We start from the raw sequence: 22,663 nt of genomic DNA on the forward strand, positions 1-22,663 counted from the left end.
TTTGGTAAACTGTGGATGGATAGCCAGGAGAGTATCGTTCACTGTCCCTGCCTACTCTGCAAAATGCCTTTAGTTCAGTATAACTGGATCTTCTTTAGGAACTGACATTTTCTGCCCACGTTATTTTTTTTTTTATAGCTAAATCTCAGTCTTCCTGATTTACAAATAATTCTGCAGCTGATATTGAAAAGGGGTTTGCTTAGTTCTTCCAGGAAGTGCCATATATTATAGGAAATTAAAAGATACTGGATCTCTTTGTTGAGCAATGCACATTTTCTTCTAGGGGCAATTTTTGGCACTGACTTGTCAACATTACAGGAGACTCCTAGTGATGCTGGGCCAAGAGCAATAAAACCTTAGCAGAAATACACCTTAAAAAACAAACATTAAAATATTTAGTTTTTAGGAAATGTGTGGTATTAATGTGCTTGGCCCATTCTGGAGCCAGAAGATAATCATTGAAATAAACTTGAAACTATTAAGATTAAACAGAAAAAAAAATTCAAAGTAAGCTACTGCTTTATAAGTAGAAGGCAGTCCTATAGACATTACTGAGTGTGAGACTATATAGGACTACAGTGTCATATGTGTTTTAATAATAACTAAAGAACAAAATGGAAAATGGATTCATTGAGTGGTCTTTCCCAAATGAGTTTGATTTCAGTCCCCATATTCTTTAGCTGTTTTGCCACACATTCTAAGAATTAAAAATCCTGAAGTCAACACATTGGCACATATCCAGAGTGAGTAGCTTAACAAAGAGAATTCTAATATTAGACATTTAATTGAAAACTTAAAGATGTTTGTGTTAGCTAAGTGAAGAAATGTTCATGAATCCCACTTCCGTAACATTGGAAGGACTAATAAGGAGGGCTCAGAAATGATTTGATAGAACTTCAGATCTTGTGTCAGCCTACTATAAGAATTTGGTAAGGGATGTTGCTTTAATAAATAATTAGAAGAACATGTGAGGTCCAAAGCACTTTTCCTAAACATTTTCAAAGCACATTAAGTCCTAATACGTAGCCAACCCACAATGTATCACAGCTGTTGAGTTTATGGGAACTGTTGCTAGCACCTGCATTCATGGCTTAATTATCACTTCCTATTTGTACCATGTCTTTCAGTGTACTTGATCCTTTCTATTTGGCAAAACTTATATATGCTTGAATTGCCCTCAGTGTATTTTGTAACTTCTTTTTCATGTAAAACTGGCTACTTCAATCTCATTTGCTTTTAAAATGTCTTTTGCTCAAGACAGTTGATCTGAGTTGATAGTCTGCAAACTAAAATGAAATTACTCTGAAACTTTTCCATGCATTTGTATTTGGTAGTCAACAGAGCCATTTTATGGTTCATCTCATGCAGCCACTAAAACACAACAACTTAGACTGATGTTACAATCTTTTCCAGTTTAGTGCTAGCTTGTTATGTTGAGCTTCGGTGCCCATAATCATCCAATCAGCATCTCGGTCCCAACCAACAACAATAACTGTGAGATCAAAAGCTTCCAGCCATTTTGTTGACAAAATCCAAATTTCTGATGATATAGATTTTGAAAAATGAAGTATTAGTGAAGAAATGTCCTTCACCTTTCACTTCTTTTTAAATTGTGAATCAGAAGGCTTGCTTTTACTATTTACCTGTTCCAGGAGCTTCTTTCTGGATGAAAATAACACAACACCAACACCACCAACACCACCACCACCACCAACAACAACAACAACATCATCATCATCATCATCATCATCATCTAATGATGATGTTGGAAGGGACCTTGGAGGTCTTCTAGTCCAACTCCTTGCTCAGCAGGAAACCCTACACCATTTCAGACAAATGGCTGTCCAGTCTCTTCTTAAAAACTTCCAGTGTTGGAACATTCACAACTTCTGGAGACAAATGATTCTACTGATTAGTTGTTCTAACTGTCAGGAAATTTCTCCTTAGTTCTAGGTTGATTAGTTTCCATTCATTGCTTCTTGTCCTGCCTTCAGGCGCTTTGGAGAATAGCTTGACTCCCTCTTCTTTGTGGCAACCCCTGAGAAGAGCATGGTATCAATGCTTTACATAAGTAAATAATGTCATTTATATAGTATTTTGACCTGAGAAGTCTTAGCACAGAAAATATCTGTATATTAATCACTATATTAATCTGATAATGTACATCAGGACACACTGGACACCAGGGACCTTCTTATGCTATCCTGATTCAGCAAGAATGCCTCTTAGGAAGGATTCAGAAAAATTACCCAATTTCTGATAAATGTTTTGTATAGAATGCGTTATCTCTATTCAGAAGACCAAATTAGCTCTATTACCAATAAACTCTCTGGTATACACAATTCAGACATTAGTTGATTGCAAATGCATTTAGATTTGTAATAATTATTGAAGAGGTAAATAAACCTGAACGTAGAAAGCCAGAGTGGGACTTGGATGCTGTCATTTGTTTCAGCAACTGCCATCTGTTGTATTGTACCATTTGTCATCCAAGCTGTTGTTCCACTGAATCACAGTTTTCCCAGGGCATTTAAATTTAACCAAGAGTTTACTGTTTAGCTGACACCTGTTGGAAAGACTGGGAAAAAAATAAGTTTAAACCTAGAGCAAATTCTTTTTTCCAAACCTTTCTATTGACTGTTTAGTATTAATAAATGCTCTTTATACTATAAGAGGAATTTTATGATTTAGATTGAAGATAAACACTGAAAATGTCAAACATAAAAAAAGTTGAGATGTCAATTTAGAAATACTAATTCCAAGGTAGGGATCTTTATTTAATATTTCTTAAGCTCCTCAGAGTATATAAATTACGTTCTATTGCATATATTTGACTACATTTTTATTGTGTTTCTTTTTTAAAGATCAATACAAACCTTCCAAGAAAAAATGAAAAACAAAAACATTTTTGGAAGATGTTATAAACTTATCTAATTCCCAGGTTTTAATTCATCCTCATGTGATTGCTGAACATTTTAGGGACAGGTGATGCATATCTTTTAAGTGAAAGTTATAAAGTATACACAATAGTACAGATGATATTTGGTCCACTTACAAATAAATGATTCTTCATGGAAGTACACCTGTTTCTGCTGTTGCCATTTTTATGATTAATCTCCTTTGTTTTGCTTGGTTTTGCTCTTGTTTTGTTCACATGGCAACAGTGGAAATCTGACGATACTGAAGTCATAAGGCTAATCATATCAACATGCCACTCAGTCCTTGAAACATCAGTTGCAATCCCCATAATCAGACATAATAAGCAAAGCTTAAGCCACTTTCTAATTAATACACTCAGTATGCTTTTTCTCCCGATAGCTTTTTTTTCTCCAAATGTTTGTAACTCAAATATCTTGCCAGATCTTCAAAGGTGTCTCCAAATGAGAACCCTAAAGTAATGAAGGACCGAGAGTTATATTGTTCCATGTTTGAACAGGAAGTCTGTAAGCTGCCAGCTTCTACAAGATCTGGTTCTTTGTTTCTATTGATTGCACTTGTTCCCAAGCAGTAACTTTTTGCTGCTTTATTAAAGAATAGGGTTTATTAATTTACTGAGCTTCCATTAACTCAGCAGTGCTGTGTTCAGCCCATGTGGTCTATACATGCTGGGGATTTCAGACTCCACTAAAATATTTAAAGGAGTTGGCAGAAATTATAGAAATGCACTGTATTAGCACTGACTACAGGGGGTTGAAAATGGAAACTCATGCAGTAGCAATTTTGGGGGGCTATATGAAATATATATTTTTGGCTTTTTTTCTGAAGTACTAGATTGGGAGGCTAAGGTTCAGTGTGGGTCTATCACAGGTTAGATAATTCCATTTTGAATTGTAATAAGAGCAATATCAATGATTTAATTCTGAAACACTGTCAGCATTTGATAGAAGAAGATATTTGTAGCTCAGGGGTTGAACTGTGGGGTATTGGGTGCTGTCTGAGCTTGATAGTTTTCTTGCAGACGTTTCATTACCCAAACTAGGTAACATCATCATGAAATACTGGAAGTCATGATGATGTTACCTAGATTGGCAATAAAACATCTTCAAGAAAACCACCAAGCTCAGAGAACATCAAGGACCCCACCATCATCATCTCTTACTGTGCAATGTTCTTATATTTGGAGAAGATTCTAGAGACAATGTATATATGGCAAATAGCGGTGAGAATTATAATCCAGAACATTTAGAGGACGTCCTATGATTGTAGAGACTGGATCCAAAAGCCATTATTGCCAATTCTTTTATCAGAAGAAACTGAAAGGCACAACAAAAGTAAGAAAGCTTTTGGTTTGTCCAAAAATCTTCATCGGGTTAAAAGTTACTGTGCCCTTGGGTTACTTACAGCATATAATGACAAAGAAAGTGGATGTTGTTCTATCCAACGAAAGTTATAAATCCTTTGTATCAGTAAACCGTATCTGGACTCTTAAGAATCAGGGCAACTACCAAAAAAAAAGTCTAACTCTTGTTGCCATCTATTGACTGTCCAAATTTCTGTGGCCCAACTACGGGAGGATTGTTTTTTTAGAGGTAAGGCTCACAGATACATTGGCATGGGAGAAAGCATAAATGAACATTACATCTACTATATATCAGTATTTCTCATCTTCAGCAATTTTAAGATGTTGGCTGGGAATTGAAGTCCACACACTTTAAAGTTACTGAGGTTGAGATCACTGGTCTGTATAACTGCAAATTTGCAGAGTAATTTTGAACAAAAAGTCGAATTACAAACCTTGTAATTGGACAGGTTTGGGCTCTCTAATTGCAGAGCTACTTTTCAAATGTATAAATACCTCCTTCTCTGAAGATAATGTGTAACTAAAGGTTTCTGTTTTCCAAGGGATTTAAAAAACAATCTTAGTTATGTTTCTCTATGAAAGGCAGTTCTAAAATATATACTGGAAGAACCAAAAGAGTTTGCCCTTTTTGATTCATATAAATTTATTATGTTCAAATTCCATGATTCTGAGAAAATAAGATTATATATGTAAACTTTTCACTTTCTGTTTTGTGTTACTAATTATAAATACGGTATGCTTTTTCCCCAGTACTTCAAAGTATGTTAAGGGCACAAAGCTTTGATAGTCACAAGATAAACTCTCTTGAGGTAGAGAGTTCTGTATTTGGTTGTTGTAGATGAAATTTCAGTGGGTGTAGAATGTGGAGAATTAATATTTCAGTAATACAGTCTAGAAAAAAGTAAACTTATTTCCCTTTTTTGAATGAAGATATATTTAATATATCAGGATTTTTCTTCTGAAGTTTAAAGAGATATCCTGCTTAAATCTCATATGATGAAAATGTAAAAAATGATTTATTGCTAATCTGGTATCTGATGCATTTCAAATATGAAAGTTCTATCCCAGGGTAAAAAAAGGAGGTGGAATGGAGGAGGAATCCAAAAATAATCTTCCACTCTGTTGTGATTTGTTGTTGTCAATAGGACTGATTCAATAATAGAACATATTAAAAAAGAAGCATTTAGATTCAGATAGCTGCTAATAAACTTTGTTCTGAGTAACTGGTGATTGCCATCTTGTTTCAAAGTTACTAGGAAGGCCATCATGTAAGTTATTGTTGGGGGTATCAGTAAAATCACGATGGCAATCATAGCTATGTGACTGAAGCCTTTTTTGCATGTGTGTCGACAACATATATACAATAGTTGCATTTAGATCTCATAGTCATGACTAGCATGACATTTTGACATACAGACACATCCCTAGGATACCATATACACATCATCATTTGACTTTGCATATGAAGAATTTGTGTTATCCATTTCATGTGCACATGAAATCTCTGCATTTAATTCAGAATTTCTCCTAATGCTGTCACCAAACTGTAATTTCTAATGTGACAGAGAAAAGTTATTAAACCAGTAGAGTTAGAAAATTATTATATTAGCTGTATCAATTTAACATATTTAAATGAAGTGGAATTCTAATTACATCTTGGAATGGCTTGCTACACATTTACACATGCTACACATTGGAACAGCTTGCTACAAATTTATTAAATTATTTAAATTTATTGGTTGCCCAACTCTAATGCACTCAGAGTGGCACCAGAGTTAAAAAAAACAAACAGCTAAAGATATTGAAATGCCTAATAACTAAACCCACAAAACAAAACAGAAGCTATTAAACAAATAGCAAAGATCAAGCCCAGTCCTAGGACCAAAACCAGGTTTTCAACCCAGGAGAGATGGTGCCATCCTTATTTTTAGGAGGATGTTATTCCAGAGGGTTGGGGATGCAATAAAGAAGGCACACTTCCTAGGTCCCACAAAAAGACAGCAATTAATGGAGGGGACATGGAGCACACCCAATCTGCTGGAACATACTGGGCTGGCATAAACTATAGGTGACAAGTAGTCTCTCAGATATTCAGGTCCTATGCAATATCAGGCTTTATAGGTAACAAGGATCACATTGAATTGTACTCAGAACCCAACTGGCAGCCAATAAAGTGCGCATAGCAGTGATGACACAGGGGCACACTGAGAGTTCCCCATTACTGCTTATACAATTGAATTTTCAACCATTTGTAGCTTGTGGTCTTCAAGAGAAGCCTCCTATAGAGTGCATTGCAAAAATCCAATTGTGAGGTGACCAGGGCATGAGTGACTGTCTGAAGGGTGTCCTGATCAAGGAAAGGGTGCAAATGTTCTGAAACCACAAATATGCATAAGCCAAATTATAACTTTTACGCTACTGAGTATTTTAAATTGTTTTCATTTACTGAAGCAACATAATTATATAAAATATTGGGAGCCAATTTTCCTCAGGGAAGAGAAACCAAATATTATTTGCTATGGTTAACCTCTTATGAAAAAGTTTCCATATTTCAGTATTTAGACCAACTTCACATATAACTCGGGCACATACAGATGTCCTACCTCTCTAATTTTAACTTTAGTTAAGATACTTATCTATATTCTGGTATTTTGCTAGTAGTTTTCTGCCAGCCTGTGATTTCCCCAAGTTATAATGAATTTCAATTTCCATAAAGTTATTTATTTATTATTTCCATCTTTAAATAATACTTTTAAAATGTTTTAAATGAGGGCTGCCAGACCTGGACTGCAATAGAGTTAGAGTTTTCCCCTTGAGAACAACTAGTGGTGGACCCAATTTTTTAATATATTTTTTTCAGGAAAGATTATAGCTCTGCATCTGCTGTCCCGTTCACTATAGAAATATATGCCTAAACCCATGTTCTAATTAAAAGCAATCAGAAACAGTTTTGGATGGACTGGGTTGGGTAGCATACTATGAGGTTTCCAAAATCAGGTTTTCAAAGTTATAGACTCAATATATCTGGAGATCAGTAGATTGAGAAATCTGCATTACTCTATGGGTGTAGTGCAACTACTAGCTGTCCAGGGGCCAGGAGTTTCCTGTTTCTCTATCTGTCCTTGTTGGCAAGACATCACAAGGTCCTTATAGGGGATCACAGCTTCTGCTGCTGGCTTCATTGTACATTGATTTCTGCTGCTAATTGAGCCTATTCTGAAAGGCATCCAGAAATTAAACTCTGGATGGGCAGCTTGTATGGTGATATTAATGCTTTCTTTAAGGAACCTGATGACCTTGTAATGGTAAAACTGTTCCCAAGAATACTGATTCATTTTAATTGGTAGCAACAGTTAAGGGGTCTATTCATTCACATTTGCTATCAAAGGATCAATCTATTCAACTTTAAATGCATTTAGTTTTAATCGGTGCACCGCAAATACTCTTTCAACAAACTCAAATATTAATAAACCAACAAACCATAAGGTTATGTTGACAAAACACACCTAATTTGGGTACCAAATTAATTCATTGTTGCCTTTATAAAATATATTGAATAAATTAATACATGGTTGGATTTGCGCAACAATGTATCCCACAAAAAGTAAACCAAGATTGTCATGCATCAGGTGTCACATTGGTCTAAAAACTTCAGATGATCTTCCTTCAAAATATGAACCCAAAGGTAACATGCTTACTGTTTGTTTTTTAACAGTCCACATACTGGAATGCAAGCATATGACTCAGATGTGCCTAAGATTCCTACCGCCTGTATTTCCATTGAAGATGCAGAACTGATGGCCCGATTGTTCTCCCGGGGTACTAAGATAGTTGTAACTCTGAAAATGGGAGCCAAAACATATGCTGATGCTGATTCCTTTAACACAGTTGCTGAAATAACAGGCAGTAAATACCCTGAACAGGTGAGTGACATTTTGTAAATTTCATGCTTGGGGAACAAACTGAAAATTCTCTGAGAATGATCATCCTTCTGCTTTCAAAATCATTGGAATGAACTGAAGTCTGGTGTTAAAAATTAGAAAAACAAAATTGCTTTGCCGTGGCAAGTTAATTCCATAGAGTGATTTTTTTCCTTCAGTGTCTTCATCCTCAGATCTAACAATCAGTAGATCTCTAGACTAGACTAGACCATTTAAGAGAAGAAAAAGAAAATAAGAGGAACATCCATTTTTGGAGACCTCTAGAAAGAGTATAGACAAGAGCAATAAAGTTGATTAGGGGGACAGGAGGCAAAAACATAAAGAACAATTTCAGGAATTGGATATGTATAGTTTAGTGAGAAGAAAGATTAGGGTGACATGATAGCACTGTTCCAATATCTCAGGGGTTGCCACAAAGAAGAGGGAGTCCACCTATTCTCCAAAACACCTGAAGGCAGGACAAGAAGCAATGGATGGAAACTAATCAAGGAGAGAAGCAACCTAGAACTAAGAGGAAATTTCCTGACAGAACAGTTAATGAGTGGAATGATTTGCCTCCAGAAGTTGTGGATGCTCCAACATTGGAAGCTTTTAAGAAGAAATTGGACAACCATTTGTCTGAAATGGTATATAAGGTTTCCTGCCTGAGCCACGGGTTGGACTAGAATATCTCCAAGGTCCCATTCAGTTTTGTTATTCTGTTCTGTTATTTTGCAATATAAGCACTCTACACATGTTAGTGGAATGTAACCATTGGAATTACTAGTAATCAGTTCAAGTTGGGAATTATAGTCCAACTGGACTGGATCTGTATGTTAAATATTTGAGAGAAGATTCATAAACTTGGTGTTTTACCTTTTTATCACAAAGAAAGAGTCATATTGCCATATATGATTATGCATATGTACCAACAAAAATGATTGTTATGATTTAGTTTAAAATATGGGACATGTCACATATTCTCAGTCTTGCAAAAATTTCATGCATTTTTGTTTCATTACAGAAACTGGGAAGTTAACTACAGTTGCTTTAAAATCTTTCTAAAATTAGCTTCCAGCTAATTTGAATTTTGCAACAATAGCTAAGCCTATTAGACTACTCCTATCTTCTTTTAATTTTACCTAGCAATAACTTTGTTACTTTTTAACTACCTAAATATTGAACTTTAGTGAATCTTTTTAAACCCAGGAAAGGGTAGATTTTCCAAATGTCATTAATAATTAATAAAGCCACATGATACTAAACAGTAAGTATTCTCTCAAGGGCCATCTGGTTCTTCATATTGCTGTACTTCAACATAGCAGTGGCAACATGTGCCTGATCTTATCTAATCTTGGAAGCTAAGCAGAGCTAGGTCTGGCTAGTTCTTGGAGGAGACCCATCCTGAGAATCTAGGTTACATGTCAATAAATATCCTAGAAGCAGACAGTGGGAAAGCCCTTCTGTATTATTGCCAAGATTTGTCTGTGAAGTCATTAGAAGAGCTGCATTTGAAGAAGACCATTAACTTAGTCAACATAGTTTAAGAGGTATTAATTGATATGCCAGTTGTTTTGGATTTATCTTCAAAGATTTAGATTGGCAATTACTTTATTCATGATTTTTTAGTTAGGTTTCATTGCTTTGAAAAAGAACTTTTATATTTGTAATCATTTTATTACAGTAAAGACTGCACAAGTTGAATATCTGGCATGCATGGGATGATTCAGCTCTGAAATATAGATCATCAGGGCTGTACAATTCGTTTCAGAATGAGAAAAGCATTTGGCTTTTAAATGGTGTGTCGCTCCAGAAAATAAGCCAGGCAAGGCCAACAAGTTGGATGGACCACAAACAAATTCAGTTTGAATTAATTTAATTAAATGGAGCTAATAATATACTGTATTTAATAATTTTCTTCTGCTGCATTAAAAATTCTAATGCAGGTACTGAGATGTCAAATACATATTTGAGGCTGCATGTGGCCTGGAAATTGGATTTAGGGCAATTATAATCTGTCTTTCATCTTGAAATACTCCTAGTGTAGTTTTCAGGTCAATAAGGAGAAGCAATCTTTGTCTTCAGGTTTTGAATCTAAGAATACACAGTACAAAAAATATTATAAGGAAATGAAAATAACAATAGATTCCAGAAAGGATTTTAAGCTTTCCTTCGAGCAAACTAAAAGAGCAAGATGACCAGTTCAGGAGAAATTAAACCTGGTGGAATTAGCTCCATAAGAAGGTTGATGGTGGCATTCTCTTTTTCACTCCCTCAACCATAGGACACTAATTAACCATAACATCACTGGTGAGAAGCAAACTCTGATGCAGAAAGAATTACTCTGTTCCAGTGGTCTTCAAACTTGGCATGCTGGCTGAGAAATTCTGGGCATTGAAGTCCACAAATCATAAAAGGGCCAAGTTTGAAGATCCCTGCTCTGTTCAATGCCTTCACACAATATACTAAGCTATGCCTTGCATAAACATGGCTCAATGAATAAACCAACTTTAGCAGGGATTGGGAGCAGCGGAAAGATTTCAATTTGGAAAGAAGGTGCAACTGTGGAATTAAAATCTTGGACTCCCAATATGAGTTCTCTTTTTGTTTCTGAACTGACACTGCACTAATGTAACGCAAAAGATTGATGAAAACTATTCTTGTGGTAGTGATTTCCTATATGTTACATGATGTTTTTATTATTTCAACTTTTTTTCCTTGTCCTTATAATTTTCCCTTCTTTTACATTTTTCCTTATTAAAAGAACTGTATAACATTTATAAATACCACACTTTATTGAATGTTAATAAAGGCAGCTGTGATTGGAACAGTGTACATCCTGCAGCGATATCTTTAACCCCAACAAACAACCATCTCTGACAGATCCTTGGGAAGGCCTCAATAAGTGGATAAAAATGGAAAATCCAGTCTAACCATCTGGATGATTTGATGGCCATTATTTATTAAATGTATATGCCACCTGACTCCCAGAAAGTCTGGGTGGGTTGTAAATTGTTAAAACCATTTAAAAGCACCATTCAAGAAACACAAAACAAGGAAACAAAGATGGCAGAGAAAGCAAAACTGGGAATAAGGGAAAGGAAGAAAAGGGGTATCAATTGTCTTCACCAAAGGCTTGGGTAAAAACCCACATTTTCAAGATCCCCTGAAATCTCAGTTGGATGGAGGGGGTCATTTGAATCTTGAGGGGAACCTACAGTTAGCAGGGATAAAGCCATAAATCATAATTTAGAAACCACAGCAAATGACTTCACATGACATTAAACCAAAACCAAACAGACCATGATATGGCTTAGTGTAAATCAAGTGTCTCTTGGTGTTTTTTTTTTATTACCCTATTTCTCAATGTGTTTTACAAACTACCTTTGGATGCAAGGATTTTATTTCTAGCAGTCCAGAGTCATTAGCTTTCTTTTTCCCCATCATCTGAAGGCAGAGTAGGACATTAGCCTAGAAAAACAATCCATGGTTAGAAAATAGGGAAAGATGTAGTATTTTATATATTATATTACCAAAAATCCATGATTAGAGTTACCTCCTCCAACAACAATTTCAGGATCCAGATTTATTTAGGGTCAGGGCACGTAATATCTTGAATCTTTTACAGCTTGATTTCGTAAACAGAGTCCATGTTGTAATGAAAAAATACACATCGTAAAAAGGTGGAATGTGTAGCAGTACAAGAAGATTTGTGTCTTGTTCTCACAGAAATCCAGACTGTCTAGACTTCTGCTTCTCGTAAAGGAGGACAGATTTCACTCAGACTATTTGCTAGCATTCCTGCTTCAGGCAGGAACAGATCAAACCACTGAAACTATTTAGAGCATGGCTTTCAAGTTCAGTACTATGATTTAAAATCTCCTTGAAATGTAAGTTCCGTGTATATTTTCACTCCCTTATTTGTTTTTTTTAAATGAAACATTTTAGCAGTATTTCAGCCACTTCTGAGATGACATCATTCCCATTTAAAACTTATGCAGCCAAAAGGAACCACTCCATGTAATGAACTCACCAGAAAAACCTCATCCCATTTCTTTATCCTTTTTCTGTTGCCATATATACTGTATGATTTAGATTGTTGAAACGCTGTTGTTGTAAATGTTGAAAAATACATGTTAAAAATGGCAAGAATGTGTACATGGAAGCTTTGGGATTTTCTAAAAACCAAGCCAGGGTTTAGTCATGAGTTCCTAGCTCTTCTTTCCCTGGGATTGCTGGACTCAGCTAGGAAGCACTGAGTCACATCTGGAGCCCTGTTTGTACTAGATCAGCAATGGCCTTTGAACTTTTCCCAAAATATATGGGGAGAGGGGAAGCGAAAGAAAGAGAGAGAAAAAGAGAGAGAGATCTAGGCTACCATTTTTTTTCTTATTATGACCCTGTAGTCCAGACATGTCAAACTCGTGACATCACATGACGTCATATCGAAACTTTTTCTCCATTGCCAGCAATGGGGTGGGCGTGATTTCCTCCTGACGCATCTGGCCTGCAGACCAGCAGTTTGACACCCCTGCTGTAGTCCCTGATTCAGGATAGAATCAGGGCAACTGGATGGATGCCCTTCCTGATGCCTATATGGAGTTCACAGCAGATATTTTTTCTTTGTGTCCTTAGAGAGAAACATCTGCTGCTATCTAGGATTGAACTCTCAACCTTCTGAGTGGGAGGCTAGTGTCTTCACTACTAGGCCACTTCAAGTTTAAACTGCCAGCACAGTGATACAAGCTGATTTGCTGTGTAATTTGCCATTTTCATAATAAGAGAATTTTCCTTAACATGATATAACTTCATAAGTAAAACTGATATGCATTAAATTTATCTGACTATAATTCACAGCCTTATATATGAAGAAACCCACTTAGTATGGTTATTTATGTCATATTTCAACTATCAAGCAGGGAAACTTTATCAAAATATTTTCCATTGTGAAAGTCAACATGAATGTATGTCGACTGTATGATTTCTAACCACCTTTTAGAATATAAATGCTCACAGGTGACAGAGTATGCTTTTTAAATATTTTTCTAATTAAAAAGGAGCCATATGTGTGACATTCCCATTTAAGAAATTGGGCATGAGATTATTAAATTCTCACAAGATTCCAGATGATTATTTTAGAATTTTGGAATAAAGCTTGCAAGTGAGAGATTGTGAGAGACTGCAAAAAGAATGGAAGGGACAGTGGCCATCAGTACTCAATAGACAGAAAGTGAATCCATGGATAATTTATTTGATAAATGCATCTCAGCACAGGTGGCAGAAACATGGGAAGAAACATTTCGAAGACCTCAAATTGAACTGCGTTTTCAAACTTGGCAACTTTAAAGTGGGTGGACTTCAACTCCCAGAGACTATTTTAAAGTCATCAAGTTTGAAAAACACTGAAATAGACTTTACCTTTATAAGTGGGGAATTTCTCTTACATTTTCCAAGACTCTCTATTTATTCCTAGACTTGCATTAGCACTACATCATTTTTACTTCCCATTTTTGCTTCAAAGTGCTTCCTGTTATACAACTGGAGGGACTGCTAATGATGCTTTTAAGCACTACATTGCCAGTCTCCAATACATATACACATACATTCCAATGAACACAACATAACATTTTGGGCTTTAAGCTAACTTCAATTAGAATAACTACCACTAGCTAACTAGAAGTAGAATAAACCCCAGTTCTGAGAATCAAACACTGCAAAACATTTGCTCTATAATCTCAAGACATATATTCATTCTTCAACTATTATAATTGAAAATTATTCATTAGTTATAATCTCATCCAGGCTGATACATCTATAGGTCTGTGTAGATATTTTATGTTGTTGTTGTTAGTATCATCATCATCATCTAACATACCAGCTAGGGAATACATAACATTAATAATATTAAGTTTTGTAAAACCAACAGTATAAAACCAAGATAATGGGCTCAGTTGTTAAAAACAAATTAATAAAAGATAATCTGTGACATGCAAAAGCCTGCCAGAATAAAATGCATTTTGACAATTAGGAAATTTTAACTAGAGTGATGGCCAGGCATTTTTTATGTGGGCTGGCATTGATGTTGCTACTGAGAAATTTTCTGAATCATTCTTCCGTGACAGAAAATGGGCAGGATGACACAGGAAGACATACTCCCTAGGCTTAAGGCATTGCCGAACCCAGCCATTTAAGGCAGAACTTCTCATGTCTGGGGAAAAAATTGGGAACTAGTTCAACTATCTGCAGTAACTGTCTATGGAGATTCTCAGTCATCCAGGACATGGTTGTCCCAAAGATGCTTTTTCAAAAGGCAACTGGACTTCCTTTGTTTTGTTTGAAGATGTTTCACTTCTTATCCAAGAAACTTCTTCAGTATCCGCAGTCACGTGATTCCATGAGCAGAAGAGAACTAATACACTAACACATTTGGTATTGTATTTTGGACCATCTGACATTTCTAGAAACTCTTCAAAGGCTATGTATGTAGACTATTAAATAAACACACAGGAATATATTGACAGCTTGAGTTCAAAATGTTTGAAATTAGAGAAGTGTTGAATGAATAAACCGTTGTATGTTTACCCTATGGTTTTGAGAGTTTGTACTTTCAGACCAAATACAATCAAGTTATTTATTGAGGATGCCTGCTACTTTATATGTAGTGTAACTCCTTTCACAGAATAGCCAAACAGAACATAGGCAGAGAAATTGTAGCATTTCAGATATTGCTCAACTGCACTTCCAGAATCCCCAACTAAAATGGCCAGAGGTGTGGGACAAAGCAAAGCAGACACAGATTCCCCAGATTAGTTTGCCAAATTCTGTAAACTTTTGGAAATATAATCCCTGTCAGTCGGGAAGCAGGGAACTTCCTAGCTGGTGCCATATGTAGCTTTAAAAAAAATAGTGATAAATATATTTCCTTCCCAGCCATATTGTTGCCTGAATACATTTTAACATTAAGAAATTTATGAAATGATGTGAAGTATAAAGTTGCTAAGATGTGGTACACTAAGTTCTTTTCTAAGTCAGTTATGATTTGACTGGGAATTTTGGACACAGAAGGTGGAAGCGGATTTCTTTTTCTTTTCAGACTAGACTAATCCATTCTTGGAATCTGTTTTTGCCTTTCCAAATTCCAAAACAAAAATGAACACTGAAGATCATGTGTGTATACACACCCACACCCACATAGAGACATAGTTTTTGCTTTTTCCCAATATATAGGGCAAATTTATGCATACAATGTAGAAGGTAGGAAGGATAATGATGTTGATTAAACTTTGAACTTGCTTGACTTTCAACCATTCTGAAATGCCCTCTCAAGTTCCTTAATTGCATGCAACTTTTTTTCAAACAAAAAACATTACAATAAAATCCCAAAGGTGCTTTTTCAAGAGGCAACTGGATGACCTGGATGACTGAGAATCTCCATAGACATTACAATAAAATCAATACAACATAAAGATAAAAGATGGCAAGCACAAAGCAAGGTGTCTCATTCTTCCTTGCTGAAGACCTGTCTTCATGGCTCTTCTATAGAACAGAAAAATGAGGGGCCACCCATAATTCAGGGAGAACTTCATTCTAGAGAGCATGTTCTGTTGCAGAGCAGGCACAATAAATTATATTGTTCAATTGAAGGAACCCAAGGAGGAGCCAACCTTAACCAGACTCCATGTCATGTAGGGCTTTATAGGTAACAACCAGCACTAAATTGCACCCAGAAGTAAACCGGCAACTAGTGCAGTTCCTGAAGTTCAGGTATCACATGGATATACTGCAGCATGCCCATTACTGCTTGTGCTTCCACATTCTGAACCATTTGAGGCTTCCAGGTGATCTTCAAGGGCAGCCCCATAGAGACAACACTAGTGAAGTGACTAGATCATGTTGAACCCCCCCCCACCTCATCCCCATCTAGGAAATGGCATAACTGGCATATCAGATGTAGTTTTCCAAAGGCCCTCTTAGCCACAGTGAATACCTGCTTTCAATAGGAACTGTGAGTCTAGAAAGACACAGATTCCATAGCAACTTTGAAATGGAAAGGGCTACACCATCCAAGTCAAAGATGAAATATTTTCAAACACCCACACCCATAGCCATTCGGTCTTGGTAGGATGGCAAAGAGACAGTTTTGCCTCATCCAAACTTGGTCTTGGTAGGATTAACTCAGAGATAGCTCCTCCTTATCCAAACCTGCACAGCCTCCAGTATTTTCAAATCTGGGAGAATAGGGCTATTTGCAGTTCAAAACACTTCTTCATACATTTTGTCACTTTTGCATAGCTTTTTGCAACCCAAGATGCAAAGCCCCAACCTTTCAATGCCTTCCAATGCTTTATTTGTACAGCCAATGAAGCTCATATGGAGAATGATGTGGGGATTACTCATTTAAGTCCACCCACCCACCCCGTTATTTTTTTGTTTTTGTTTTGCAACCATTCACTTAGCAAATGTCAATAGAGATTCTCAGTCATCCAGATCATGATTGTCCCAAAAGTGTTTTTTAAAAGGCAAGTGGATTTTGTTTTACTTTGAAGATCTTTCACTTCTCATCCAAGAAGCTTCTTCAGTTCATCAGTTCATTCTTCAGAACTGAAGAAGCTTCTTGAATGAGAAACAAAATGTCTTCAAGGAAAAACAAAGTCCGGTTGCTTTTTGAAAAAGCATCTTTGGGACATTCTCTTAGTAGTGTATAAACTGAGTCTGTGTCCATGCTTGCCAGAAAACCACTGAGTACAGTATTCAGAAAATTTCCATTCCAGAAGCAATAGCTTAAGGTTTGAGAAAAGGTATGTTGAGGGTAGAAAACCATTTCTATAGAAGAAACTGAAAGTTAAATTAGGTAGCCTTGTTGCTATTATTACAATATTTGCACTGGTGTATTATTTTATGGAAATAACCAGGTATGTTGTATTTCATTCATATGGGAATGTTATAATTAAAAGAATAATTACAGCTCATATGGATAAAAATACAGTTTTATTACCACAGTAAGACTGACTACTTTCAGTTGTCATAGTTTCTCTGTGGGAAAAAAACAGTAAAGTGCTTGGAAGTTTCCAATTTTTCCATTGATGTAGGATTACTGTTCAGATGTTTCTTTAATTTAGCAGTAATACTGTGGCTGTTTGCTCTAAGGATGTTTCCACCCACACATGCATTCCCAGTTGATACTTCAAAATGGGCAACACTTTTTCTCTGGAAATATAAAAAGAAAACCTGAAAGCAGATTTATAATACAGTATGTGTCTACTTTGTTTGTGGCTTTGTATTGCCTTGTTGAATCAAGTGTAGGCTGCTCAGAGTTTACATTCCCAGGCTGTAATTTAACACAATTTCAAGGGTCCTTTGAATACTACATGCATGAGTGTGCTTACAGTACTGTATAGTCCTATACATATTTATTCAGAAGTAAAACCATTGGAATCAAGAGAACTCAGATAGATCTGTTTATAATTCTGTCTTTGATTAGGATTCAGACATTTGTCTATAATGTCAGCATTAGGGAAAGACCAAGAGAGGAAAAAAAACCTCTAAAGGTAATACATTTCTTGGCAAAATCCTTTTTTTTTTTTTTTTTGGAGGGCATCTTGCTGAGGGATGAGAAGCATCTGAGATTTTGGAACTTTGTATTTCCTTTGTATGTCAAGCAAGGTACCCTTATGGCCCACAACATTAGATTCCAACCAAGGTGCAAAGAACTTAAACGAAACTCTTTTAGAAGAGCATGTCATTGTTTTGTTTATCTGTGAAATAATTAAAAATTACTTCTTATTCATTGTCTTTCTTTCTTTCTTTCTTTCTCTTTTTCTTTCTTTCTTTCTTTCTTTCTTTCTTTCTTTCTTTCTTTCTTTCTTTCTTTCTTTCTTTCTTTCTTTCTTTCTCTGTTTGTTTGTTTTTAATTTATTTGCTGCCCATCTCCTGCAAGAGTTTATTTTTGTGTCTCTTGGGCTAGTCCAGGGGTAGGCAAACTTGGCTCTTTTATGACTCGTGGACTTCAGCTCCCAGAATTCCTGAGCCAGCATGGCTCAGCTTGGAAACCTCTCCCTTTCCCCTCAGCATGGCTGGCTCAGGAATTCTGGGAGTTGAAGTCCACGAGTCATAAAAGAGCCAAGATTGCCTACCCCTGGACTAGTCTTTAAAATGTGAGGTCTACTGGGAAGATAAGTCGATGTCGGATTTTTATTTCTACATGAATTTTAATTTTGCATTTGAGAAATCCTGTCCAAAAGTGCACATTCTCCTTCTCAAACTAAATGTTCAATACCTATTGAACAGGTCAAGTTGTTGCAAATAGATATAAAAGTTTATAAATTTTAGACCCGTTTTGCATGGGGGCAAAAAAAAATAATAATTGTTGCAATATATTTGTCAGTTTTCAACTAGGAAGGATAAATGTGTTTTTGTTTTTTGTCCTTCCAATTCATATTTTTAATTTTCTTGTTCAACTTTGATTTTTTTTTTTTTGTATTTTAATCGTTTTGAATAAAATAAAATAAAAATGTGGCAAAAAGAAGGAAAAGGATAGTTATCCAGCGTGGTCTGGTAGCTCTGTTTCAGTCAGCACATTTATTCTGATAGGTTGTGACTATGTTCATTCACATAGGAAATTGTAGTGTATTGCTCAAGTATTTCTAAATGGAAGTAGAAATCTGCTCCTATATTAGCTGATTGACAGCCAGGGCATATTCAATTAATAGAAAAGTTCTTAGTTTATTTTGATTGCACCTAAACATTCAATATTATTAGTTTATTCAAAATTCACATTTTGAAACTTGTTTGCTTATTTATCCAAAGAAGACAGATAATTTAAGAATTAAATTCATATATGATATCGCTGATTTGAATTCAGTGATGTTAATCAAGAAAATGTCTCAAATGAATCAGCTCAAAAAAAATTAAAACTAAAAATAAGAGAAGTTGGAAGCCCACAGGTAGTTGTCGACTTACGACCACAATGGAGCCCAAAATTCCTGTTCCTAAGCAAGACAGTTATTAAGAGAGTTTTGCCCTATTTTAACACCTTTCTTATCATACTTGTTAAGTGAATTACTGCAGTTGTTAAGTTAATAATGCGATTGTTAAGTGAATCTGGCTTCCCCATCGATTTTGCTTGTCCAAATGTGATCGCATGACCTCAAGACATTGCAGCTGTTATAAATACATGCAAGTTGCCAAGCATCCAAATTCTGATCAGATGCTGCAATGGTTGTAATTGTGAAAAATGATCCTAAGTCAGTGTTGTTGTAACTTTGAACAGTCACTGAAGAAATAGTTGTAATTCAAGGACCACCTGTAATGAAAAGGGAAAATTATAGTTCATGTTAATCTGAAATATGATTTTTCGGAGTAAAAATATACACCAGAAATGTCATGTTGATTGCATTTGGCTAAAAGGATAAAGTAGCCAACCTTGTATACATCTATTTTGAAATGAATCTTGTTAGCTTCAATGAGATAATATATCCAGGTTGGTATAAATAGCAGATTTTTCTTCAACCTGATATCCCTCGGATGTATTGGACATCAACTATCATAATCTCTAGAGCTCATTGACTCTTCAACAAATTGAGCCCTTCATGAAGTTTCATATTGTAATCAACCCCAAAACATTTATTATATTAAAATATTTTCATAAATGCTACTGTATTAAGTAGTACAAATAACAACAATGGATAGTCCCATTAACCCTTCGGGTTTAATATTCACTATTTTTTGGGAATGTTGTTCTAGACATTAGAAGTATAGAAGTTGGTCTAACATGTCTGAAGGCATTGAATTGGGAAATGCTCAAGTGCAGAAATACAGGTTTATATATGACTTGCTTTTACAACACAATAAAAGTGCCTTAAAGAACCTGTGACTCTCATAGATGCTTCTGCTCTGGTTGGCTGCTAGGGATAGGGGGAAAGAAGAAGAAGAAGTAAGAGAGCAAAATAATTCAGGGAAAGTAAAAAAGAAAAAAAATGACTAGTTTTGCCTTTGGCTGTGTCCATGTTAGCAAGTCATCCCAAAGGACCATGATGCAAAACTCAGCTGAATCTGGATAGTCAAAGACTTTTAGGTAAAACTTTAGCTCCTCTCCAAAAGTTTCCATCAAATTGTAATGTTTATGGAAACAGAAAGGAAAAACAAGTATATATCATAGAGGATAGTTCAATTAACTGTTGCCTTGTTGCTGTCCATTTCTTTGCTTGATTCTGCTTCCTTCTTGGATGCAGCTCCTGGCATGCTTTTCAGAAGCCAAGTGAGACCTTCCGCTTGAAGAAAGTTTTGTTATCTTACCATAGTGAATGTGAGCTTTATAAAAAAAAAATGAATTCCAATTCCTCGTACAACGCATATTTAGTCAAGCACTTAAAATAATTACTGTTAATGTTTTGGTGTAATTTTTCACAGTCTATTCAGGGGCCCAGATCATAGCGAAGTCACGCAATGAAATATTCCTAATTGTGATGCATTATATTAGGATGAGAATAATTGAGCATTTTCAGTATACTGTGATAGATTTAATTAACCATTGCAAAAGATCAGAAATGCTTAGTTAGACAAACAACACTTGCTTAGACTGAAAAATCACTGAATGGGTAGGAAATGCCACTAGCAACCCAAGCATGTAAAACCCCAGACCTCCAATGCCCTCTAATGCTTTATCTGTACAGCCAATGAAGCTCAGATGGAGAAGAATGTTCCTTTCCCCATAATGGTATTGCACTGCAAGAAAGGAATGTATTTTCTTGGGATATCTTGTTATGTAAAAGTAACTGATGTAAGAGATGACCAGTCTGAGCGCAAGGGAGGGGTCAAGCGTGTCATCAGTCTTGAGTCCCTATGTGCCCACAAGAGATCTAACTCCAGCTGACCTTGAATTCCACTGGCTCTTATTTACTGGCAAATTAATTTGACCATTAGTAGTTGAGATTATTGTAGAGAGTGTTAACATGCAATAAACCTGTATTCTTTTGAACAGTTCCTGATTTCCTGTGCTTGATAACTAAATTCTTGTAACTGAGCAGCAACAGCCAGTTATCCTTGCCTTAAAAAGTTTCTAAATTATTCTCTGGCAGAACACGTGGCCTCATTCTCCCAGGCTTTATGCATTCTGGGTTCATGGCAGGGAATGACTTTAGAATAAAAACTTAGTGAAAACTGAGCATTATTATCTGAATAATGCTGTGAGTCATACTTTATAGTTAATGTAGAATTAAAATGGTAACACAATTTGCTTAGCAGGAACCAACAAAGGGAACTGTTTCAGATGACGCACCTAAAAGAAGTTCCTGGAAGTGTGAGGTTGACAACAGTGGAATCATGTTAATGAACTACAACTGCTTTATGGATGAAATGTGGACATTGTGTAAGTGCTACAGGCTCTACCATTGATTTTTATCATGTGGGAAGACTTTAATTGTAAACAGTTCATGCATTTCAACTATCTTTGACCCCACAAAAGCCTCACACTCTGACTTTCACTTTGCAAGCAAGGAAGAGACACTATCAGCTCTCATCTATTCCATTAGCATGGACAGTGGTTGGTGGTTTTAAGAACTGTAGTTCAGCAGCATCTCAATGGTCATTGTTGACTTTCTCTGTTTAAAGGAATTTTGTTTTCAGGGCCCTGAAAGTGCAAAGCGCAATTTATTCTTAATAAACTGATTCTTGTTTCAATTGCCTTATATGGTTATTTCCTATTCTGGTATCTCTCTTCAGCAATTCCTCCCCCTAGGCTTGTGTTCTCAAGCCTATTTCCTTGGATATATTTTGACAGCTTTATTGAATGTAGCTGGATTTAAAATTGTGACATTTCCCAGACCCCTATGAAAAGTGGTACTCAAACTGTATCATTATAATTTAATGCTTTTTTTTTTTTTAGTTTATCCTTTAGGGAGGCCAATGGCAAAAAGAAAAAAAAAAAGAATCCAAGCAAGTTACTGTTTTGCCTCTGGCTTAATAATTAGCAGAATGCACACAAATTAATTTAAAATCTTTTCCCCGTCCAATTCATCTTTTTCTTTTTCCCAATTTCCATATATTATGTTACAGGGCTGTTTAAGCAATACTGATGCAGCCTATAAAGAAATAGCAGGCTGATTATGAATATAATTTTCCCATTTTGTTTAGTTTAAAAATTATACAATTTGTTTTGCCATTCTGTTTTACATAATATCAAAAGGGTTTGGCAGCAGTAGTGAAGATATAAAATTTCATGTTCAATTATAGGGGTCTTTAAAACAGGAATATTGGTTCCAGAGAAATGAACAATAGAAGTGTATTGCATTCTTAAGACACCTGAAGCTGTTGTAAAATAGAGATGTGGTTGAATTATTTTATTTAAAATAATAGTTGATACACAGCAGCGATTATGGACGTAACTTAACCTGGGAGTCCCGCTGGAGAGATTCTCAGATGGTGAAACTGAGAGCTACCATGCATG

The 22,663-nt window shown here is 35.8% G+C and overlaps 1 protein-coding gene across 1 annotated transcript in view; it reads left to right on the forward strand.

Moving 5' to 3' along the window:
• Positions 1–22,663, forward strand: part of CPQ (carboxypeptidase Q) — a 139,776-nt gene that overhangs the window by 32,808 nt on the left and 84,305 nt on the right. Inside the window, exon 4 of the mRNA XM_039328893.1 lies at positions 8,016–8,223. Coding sequence (XP_039184827.1) covers positions 8,016–8,223 — 208 coding nt within the window. The remainder of the gene's footprint in view (positions 1–8,015; positions 8,224–22,663) is intronic.

This window comes from Crotalus tigris, unplaced genomic scaffold (assembly GCF_016545835.1).
Source record: "Crotalus tigris isolate CLP2741 ecotype Arizona unplaced genomic scaffold, ASM1654583v1 scf7180000024384.25900115:4084858, whole genome shotgun sequence".
NCBI classification, from domain to species: domain Eukaryota; kingdom Metazoa; phylum Chordata; class Lepidosauria; order Squamata; family Viperidae; genus Crotalus; species Crotalus tigris.